Source organism: Azolla caroliniana, unplaced genomic scaffold, assembly GCF_043228905.1.
Source record: "Azolla caroliniana isolate FFs.n. ecotype wild unplaced genomic scaffold, voAzoCaro1.0.p SCAF_10, whole genome shotgun sequence".
Taxonomy (NCBI): Eukaryota; Viridiplantae; Streptophyta; class Polypodiopsida; order Salviniales; family Salviniaceae; genus Azolla; species Azolla caroliniana.
This window is the reverse complement of record NW_028230445.1, coordinates 18,820,411-18,828,855: the sequence shown is the minus strand read 5'-3', so window position 1 is coordinate 18,828,855 and position 8,445 is coordinate 18,820,411. Positions and strand designations below refer to the sequence as shown.

The 8,445-nt window shown below is 42.8% G+C and overlaps 1 protein-coding gene across 1 annotated transcript; it reads left to right on the top strand.

Moving 5' to 3' along the window:
* Positions 1 to 986: 986 nt before the first annotated feature.
* On the top strand, positions 987 to 4,723 carry LOC147859354 (uncharacterized). Its single transcript, XM_087325267.1, has 3 exons — positions 987 to 1,144; positions 3,545 to 3,655; positions 3,758 to 4,723. The coding sequence occupies exons 1-3, from the start codon at positions 1,028 to 1,030 to the stop codon at positions 4,586 to 4,588; spliced, it is 1,059 nt and encodes a 352-aa protein (XP_087181393.1). The 5' UTR covers positions 987 to 1,027; the 3' UTR covers positions 4,589 to 4,723.
* Positions 4,724 to 8,445: the final 3,722 nt, after the last annotated feature.

Here is an 8,445-nt window from a genome sequence, read left to right as displayed (position 1 = left end):
CCCATTAGGTTCAGCCTTAAAGAGGCGAGGACTAGGGTTCGACACTTGTTTCTTTTGCTTCGTTCCATTGGAGGATAGTACACATAGGTTCATTAAATGTCCTATAGCATGCACCATTTAGAACTACTTATCAAACATTTGGCAAGTTTTATGTCGTCGTTGTTTGAGATCTCAACAATGGGTTTTTTCTCAATATGTTCAAAATGGTTCAAATGATGAGATGGAGATATTGTTCCAGTTTTTACGCTATTGGGGACTACCACACAATTGGAATATGTGTGATGCTTTCATGTTTGATAATAGACATGGGGTGAAAGCCTATATAAAGAAGCTTAATGGTATTCTCATGTGAAATTTTTGGATGTTAGAGCATGTGGGGATCATTTCCTCAAATGCATGTTCAAGTTCTTTTAATGGCATTATAGGACATCCCTCTCCCAACATAGGCATATGATAGCATAGAGGAGACTAAGAAGTGTTGTAACTAAGTGGACTTTACATACAATTAATATAATTGTGTGCTTTTACCAACAAGAGAGAGAGAGAGAGAGAGAGAGAGAGAGAGAGAGAGAGGTCAATGCCCAGATGGATGTAGCTCAATTGGTAAGGTTGCCCAATGGAGACCATGAGGTCATGGGTTCAACACCTACATTCCATAGTTGCATCTAGTGAATTAAGAGATATGTATATATGAAGTATATAATAGAGAAGTGAGTAAATTTGGGTCTTCAAACCCAAGCCATAACTAGTGGCGTGAGCCTTGTAGTGTAACAACTTACCACTAAGGTAAGCTAATTACGAAAAAGAAAAGAATTCAAGTTCAAATTGAATGTTGAGTAGATGTGTTATATTACAGCATCAGACCGACCGACCGACACCGTGAACAGCGAGTGACAAATAGGACAGTTTTATAAATTGCTGAAAGAACAAAAATAAATAAAATTGAAGGTCATAGCCACCTCCCTCCCTCCCTTCATCAAAAGGTTTGGTTGAAACTGAGGTGCAGAGAAAACAGAGACAGACAGATATGGGTTCCTTCTTGAGAGCTGTTCGATATGTGAAAGACTTCTGGAAGGTTATTATCAGAGGTGAGAACGATGATCTCACGCGGCAGACTATTGCCATCCAAGAAGAGCTCCACAGGGTAAGTCCTCTCTTCTTGCTGTATGTGTTTTTTTATTGATTGTCTCTAGCTATGGAAACACACACAAAATGCACTCCTGAGTCTTGGAAATTGATCCCACATCGACGAGCCAGGCATGCCTTAGTGGAGGTTCGAAAGATGTTTATAAAAACCATCCAAATTTTGGAGGAGGAGGAGGAGAACGAAGAGGAACTTCTATGTATGTGCAACATCTATGACCTTAGTTTCCAACTCTCAAAAGTAGGGGATTGCAACATTAAATGATTGGAAACCGATCTTGTTGAGACATTGATTACTATTAATTACATGCATTATATGTGTACTTTGTATGGATCTTATGATAACTTTGTGATATTATGCCTGATCCTTGTGTACTCATAGTGCAGTAACGTTAGTGTTGTTTCCATTTGGGATCTATTTCTATGCATTCATGTTTTTCATATGGCCCTTATGATAACTTTGTGATTTTGCGAAGCTACATGGAGTTTATCTTAGCTAATGCTTGTGCACTTGTAGCTCTGTCACATGAGCATTATTTCCATTTGGGACCTATTTCTATCCAAGCATATTTATAAGATGATTCTAATGATAAATCGTGATCTCTGCATGCTTGTGTTAAATCCTTGCATTCATGTCTCCAATGATAAAAAAAATCCCTTCATTAGCATATTTAGTAACGCCCTAATGTAGATCTCCAAAAGAGGTTTGGCCTTGTCAAACCCTAAAGCATGATACCATGATGCTTCCTGTGTGGAATGTAGAAGCCTACTGTGTATATGGGTGCCTCTGTTGAATGAGTATTTGCTATCTCTTTTGCCTTCTCATTTTCATGCGTGGTATCCACTTATAGTGGGCTACGTTACCGTCGAAGTGGGTGAGATTACATGTGTCAAGGACTGAAGACAAAAACATTACTAATTTTAGAATGAGATTGTGTTGTTTACAATAAGACCAAGAGTTGCAAGATTATACTGAAGAATGGAGTTGAACCAGAATGGTTTTTATAACATTGGGATCTTCCCTATATATAGTGCATGCTCACCACCTACCTGTGATGCATGCTTGCCTTGCTACATAATGTGCTTCGATAACATAGTGTAGAATATCATAATGATGTGAAGATGTATGATATCGGATATGAAATGTTAAGGTTATCAGGTTATCATGTCTGAAATGATGATGTAATGGACAAAACTTAATCAAGGAGGTCATGGGTTCAAGTCACGAAAAACCTATGACAATTTGTATGCTCGTCACAGCATGCATCATACTCCATTGTTTTTTGAAGAATAAGTATGATAGCTTCTAGAGGTTCCTCATTTATGCCTTCACCTTTCTTCCACAGGAAATCTCTGCTATTCCAAATTGCAATTCATATAGACTTGGTCCTGTGGGTCATGCATTCCTATTCTTGGCAAGACAAAATCATGATTACAAATATGGGTACTTAAGGTTATCCACGCTGAAAAAGTAAAACCTCAAGGTTTACCAAAGATCCATGATAATGATCTTAACTTATGAGGCAGCTTTAAAATTGGTTATGATTCTTGAGATGGTATTACAAGCATGAAGTGCTTAACTACAAAGGAGGGGGGTGAGTGGATGATGGGACATGGTGTCAGATGTTGGTTGGCGTGGAGCAAAGTTACAAGGATTGCAATTGGATGTCCTTGGGTGGATCGTATATGCTGAGCATTGATCTCCATGATTTGGGGTTGGTATGATCCACATGCCTTCTCAGTGGAGAATTTAGATGATGGTGGATAGGTTTTAAGCCAAGTGGTCAAAATCTCTATGACAATACCACAACAGAAAAAAGAGGTTTTCCTGTTCCTATATTTTCTCTTTTTGCTTTGATGAGAACAGTATCTTTAAAAAAAATTGGATCATGTGTGGAATTATACCAGGTAAACATTGTTAATTTTCCATTCAATAAAAGTAGAAGCTAAAAACTTCTAGAGTTGGACTATACATTTGGTGATGCCAACAATTGCCTATGTAGTATCGTCTCTTTTTAAAGTTTATTGTTCATGTTTCATAACAGTAAGGAAGCAATTTTCTTCTTTTATTATTCATAATGATGCACAGTCACTTGTAAAGAGAACACACACTGTTGTAAATAAGCACACACTGCTGTAAATAAGGGAAAAGTAACATTCTGATAGGCCTGTCTAAATGTTTTTCCTTTCATACTTCGTGATATAGATGCGGAGTCAGAGACAAACCACTGATAAAATACAAGAAGCGCAATTTTCTTCTTTTATTATTCATAATGATGCACAGTCACTTGTAAAGAGAACACACACTGTTGTAAATAAGCACACACTGCTGTAAATAAGGGAAAAGTAACATTCTGATAGGCCTGTCTAAATGTTTTTCCTTTCATACTTCGTGATATAGATGCGGAGTCAGAGACAAACCACTGATAAAATACAAGAAGCAGCTGCTCTAAATCAGGCACGCGGCGCAGTTGAAAAGCTACGAGAATTACATGACAGCCTTCTTTTAGCGGTAGTCATGCTAAACAAAAGCAAACTTTTTGCTTAAGAATTAATAAAGTATGTTTGTTGTTTTTGTTGATGCAACATACATATTGGCCTTCAACCTCTGCAGGAAAAAGCTGCATCTGAGTTCGCATGTAAGATCGGTGACCTTGCAAAAAGCAATCTTGAGGCTGAAGAAGAAGTTCAAAGGAAGATTCGAATGAAGTTCCTTATGCAACAAAAGAATTTGTTCCTGAATGGACCCGTTTCTGATGCTTTGTCTCAATTAAATAAACAGGTTGAGGCTGGGCAAGTACTTTCCACTGATAAAAATGATCACATATTGCAGCCTGGAAACGGAAGTGCAAAAAAGAATATAGATGAAGATCATGAGGTTGTTGAAGTATTTTCCACTGATAAAGATGACAGCATTTCTCTGAGTGCAACTGAAAGTTTAACCAGGGATACAGAGGTTGAAGAAATATTTGCCACCGATAAAGATGATCGCATTTCTCTGAGTAGAAATGGAAGTCCAACAAGGAATACGGAGGGCATGGAAGTATTTTCCACCGATAAAGATGACCACATTACTCCCAGTATAAATGAAGAAGCATGTGATACAAGGACTAAACATGATGAACATGACACCAGGAAAGTACTGTACACCGATAAAGATCACCAAGTTTCTCAAAGTGGAAATATGGAAACGGATGAACCAAGGAATAAAGATGAAGAACATGAGCTTGGGAAAGTACTTCTCACTGTTCAAGATGACTGCATTTCTCCAAGTGGAAATGAAGAAACAAGTAGAGCACAAATGTTGGCTCGAGTCATGGATGAAGCAAGAAAGCAAGCAAGGCTTGATGAGAAGGTTCACGTGGAAGCCTTAGAAAGAAATAAAGCAATCCTTGAGAAAGCAATTGAAGCCCAAGCACAAGCTGAAGGTAAAAGTTTGTCGTAGGTGAAGAGTTGGGAATACCCAATTCTGAAATTTTGTGTAATACCCAGAGGTCTCTTCGTAAGGTCTGATGTAAGTTTTAATGTTTCTTCTTCACAAACCCATATGAGTCAACTAATAATGTGTGAATTTTCAGTATATTAGTTTACATCTTGCATACTAAGTATTTTGAACCCCTAGTTTAGTCTCTCATGTCATCAACTTCCTTCATTTCTTTATGTTTTGAGATCGCAAACAAAATGGACACAAAAACACACATGAAATATGATGTACACCACAAAGACTCTAAAACACACTCATCACTTTGCGACTATTAATGATTAAAATGATGAGCTTTAATATATTGTGGTGTCCCTTGGATGCAAGTGCAGGCCTTCATGTTGGGTGTGCATGTGCCCCTTTTAGCATACCCTTGGATGATTAAAATGATGAGCTTTAATATATTGTGGTGTCCCTTGGATGCAAGTGCAGGCCTTCATGTTCCTTTGTGCCCCTTTTAGCATACCCTTGTTTAGCGTGCATGCCTTCATGCTATGGTGTACATGTGTTCCATAGAGCCACCCTATTAGCATACCCTTGTTAGGACGCATGTAGCTAAGTAAAGCCAACCCAAATGGGTACCTTTGTCCAACTATAAATTGAATAGGAAGTAAGAAGCCATTTATGTGCATTTCACATAATTGGTGGAGAAATGGGGTAAAATTTTAGCCACTATCACCTCGTTCATGGTGTCCCAATTCCCTCCCGTCGCCGTCGAAGTTGATACCCCTATGCAATCTAAGTTCCCGCAACCTCCTGAACAGTCACCCCCCTTCCAAATGGAGCAACTCTTGCAAGTCCTCTCCAACACCATGCTTCAAATCAGCCACACGAACCAAGCTATGCTCTCCTTCCTCTCTGCTACCAACGCTTGGTCTCCATATCGGCCAAATTCCAAGGTTCGCCCAAAGTCCTTCTTCGGCTTGCCCTCTGAGGACGTATTAGCATGGTTGGATCACTTTGAGATGATCTCAAGTTACCACAAATGGTCTGACGAGCGCAAGGCTTTGGAAGTTCACAGCTTGCTCGAAAATGTCATCACCACTTGGTATGTACAACAAGCCAGCGAAGTGACGGAGCACTGGGTGATCCTCCGGGATCTCCTCATGCAAAACTTCGCCCATCAAAATTCGGCCCAGACGGCATTGTAACAACTCGAGACGTTGCAACAGCAAGCGCACGAACCAGTAGGCCAATTTGGTGTTCGCCTAAACCAGCTCTTAAACCAGCTCTTCGTCTATGTCGATCCAACCATGCTCGAGCATGTCAAGCTTTTCTTCTTATGGCCCCTGACATCACTCGTCGTGCTCGGGACCAAGGTCCCAAGACCTTCAACGATGCGATCTTCATTGCCCAATGCATCGAAGCTTGTACGCTATCTGACTCCCAACCACAATGGCCCCCTCCACCATCGACCGACTTGCGCGCACAGTACCAAGGAGCGACCCCCATGGACATTGACATCCAAAACATGCAGATGTGGACTCGGGTTTCGATAATCACGATGCCCAAGGACGCCCGAAGTGTTTCTATTGCCACAATTATGGACACGTCCGACGTTATTGCCGGAAATTGCAACAACAATCTCACAAGCAGCAAGCCCAGATAACCATGGCTGACGCAGCATCGTTGGCTGAGCTTCCGGGAAACTAACTTCCGGGGTACTGATGGAAGAGCCAGCCCCCCACGTCCAAGCGTCCGCCTCTTCTAGTTCATAGGTATGCACCACTCTCGCCACCATTAATCACTCCACACACACCATCCTATTAGACTCTAGTAGTAATATCTCTTCAATTAGCACCGCCTTAGTTCACCAATTAGGCCTCCCCACAACCACCGCTCCTTCCATCCTTTTTGGTGATCACCAACATCTATACCACTCTCGCACGCAAGCCCACTGCATCATTACCTTAGGCACTCTCACATTCTCACACCACTTTTATGTCTTGCCCCACCAACTCTTCCCCCTCACCTTAGGTTGCGATTGGCTCCTCAAGCGTCGCGCTATGATTGATTTCAATGCTCACAAACTAATTGTCCCACAAGCTCCCCCTTCTACACGATAGCCCCCATGTCCCCCACTATAGCCAAGTCCAGGTGGCCCTCAGTCCCCATGAGCGGTTAATCTCCGTCCGCCAATTGTTAGCTCGTTTTCTGTCACTAGCCCCCCAACTCACGCATGCCGCTATTGTCTCTTTCCCGATACAACATGTCATTCGTATCGGGGACGCCGCTCCCATCCTCATGGCTACACGCCGATGTTCCCCCCTCGACCACGATCGCATCGATGTTGCCATCACCGATATGCTCACCAAAGGAATTATCATTCCTTCCACCAGTGATTGGGTTTCAAAACCCCACCTCGTCAAGAAGGATGATGGCACCTTCCGTTTCTGCATCGACTTTAGGCCTCTCAACAAACTGACGATCCATGACCTCTACCCGCTCTCTCACGTGGACGACCTCTTGGACTAGCTCGGGGGCTCCCGTTATTTCACCTCCCTTAACTTAGCCTCGGGATATTGGCAGATCCCCTTAAAGCCGTCTGACGCCCACAAGACCGCATTCCGCACACGACGCGGGTTGTTCCAGTTCACTTGCATGCCGTTTGGCCTGTCTGATGTCGGCAGCACATTCCAACGCATGGCAAACTCCATCTTTGCCAGCCTTATCAATAAAGGCGTCCTCCTTGTTTATCTCGACGACATCCTTATCCACACTGCCACTTGGGAGGATCATCTACAAACTCTCGTTGAAGTCCTCGCTTGCATAACTTGCAACTCCAATGGAAGAAGTGTTGATGGGGAAGTACCAGCCTCCGTTTTCTCGGCTTCATCATCTTTGGCAATGGAATCCGTATGGACCCTACAAAGGTAGTTGCCATCACCGACTACCCCCGCCCCACCTCAATAAAAACATTGCAACATTTTTTGGGCATGATCACTTTTCCCTTTGCTTCATCCCGAACCTCACCTTGGTCACTTTCCCCCTCCGTCATCTCCTGAAAAAAGGTGTGACATTCGTTTGGGATCCTGCTTGCAAAGATAGCTTTCGTCGCCTCAAAACAATGGTCCAGGAATCAGGGTTGCTCGCCTATCCTAACTTTGACCAGTTGTTTACGTTGCAAACAGATGCCTCTAACCATGGGTTAGGAGTCGTCCTCCTGCAAACCGATTGCCACAGGCAAGAGAAGGCGGTCGCCTTCATTAGCTGAACTCTCACACCGGTTGAACGGAACTACTCAACCACTAAGAAGGAACTACTTGCGATCGTCTGGTCTTTCCAGCGTCTTCACCCATACCTTCATGGCGGGCAGGTTACGGTTGAGACTGACCACCGGCCCTTAATTTCTCTTATTCATCGACCTCACCCCCCGGGCCGCTTGTTGCGATGGACGTTGGCACTTCAAGATTATCAGTTTACCCTCTCCTATCGAAAAGGTGTAACTAATTTGGTCGTTGATAGTCTCTCTCGCGCCGATTTCCAAGTTGTCCAATTTCTACCCACGACGTCTGACCTTCTACTGGCACTACCACAACTCTCTACACTTCAGCAACACGACCTCGCCATCCGAGAGATAACCCATCAGTTGTGCTCCCTCCAACCATTTCCCTCACAACGACGGTTCATTTTCCGCGATAACTTGGTGTTCTTCATTCAGGTGCATCACGAGCCGCGTCTCTACATCCCTCATGCCCTACAACAGATGTATCTCCAATTTTATCACGACCACCCATTGTCGGGTCATTCGGGTTTCCACAAGGTTCTTGAAAAATTACGTCTCAAGTATTATTGGCCCAACATGCGACACTATGTCTCTA

Coding starts and splice junctions, on each gene's coding strand:
- LOC147859354 (XM_087325267.1), top strand. CDS start 1,028: ATGGGTTCCTTCTTGAGAGCTGTTCGATATGTGAAAGACTTCTGGAAG. Junction 1,145..3,544: donor TCCAAGAAGAGCTCCACAGG/GTAAGTCCTCTC, acceptor TTCGTGATATAG/ATGCGGAGTCAGAGACAAAC. Junction 3,656..3,757: donor ATGACAGCCTTCTTTTAGCG/GTAGTCATGCTA, acceptor CAACCTCTGCAG/GAAAAAGCTGCATCTGAGTT.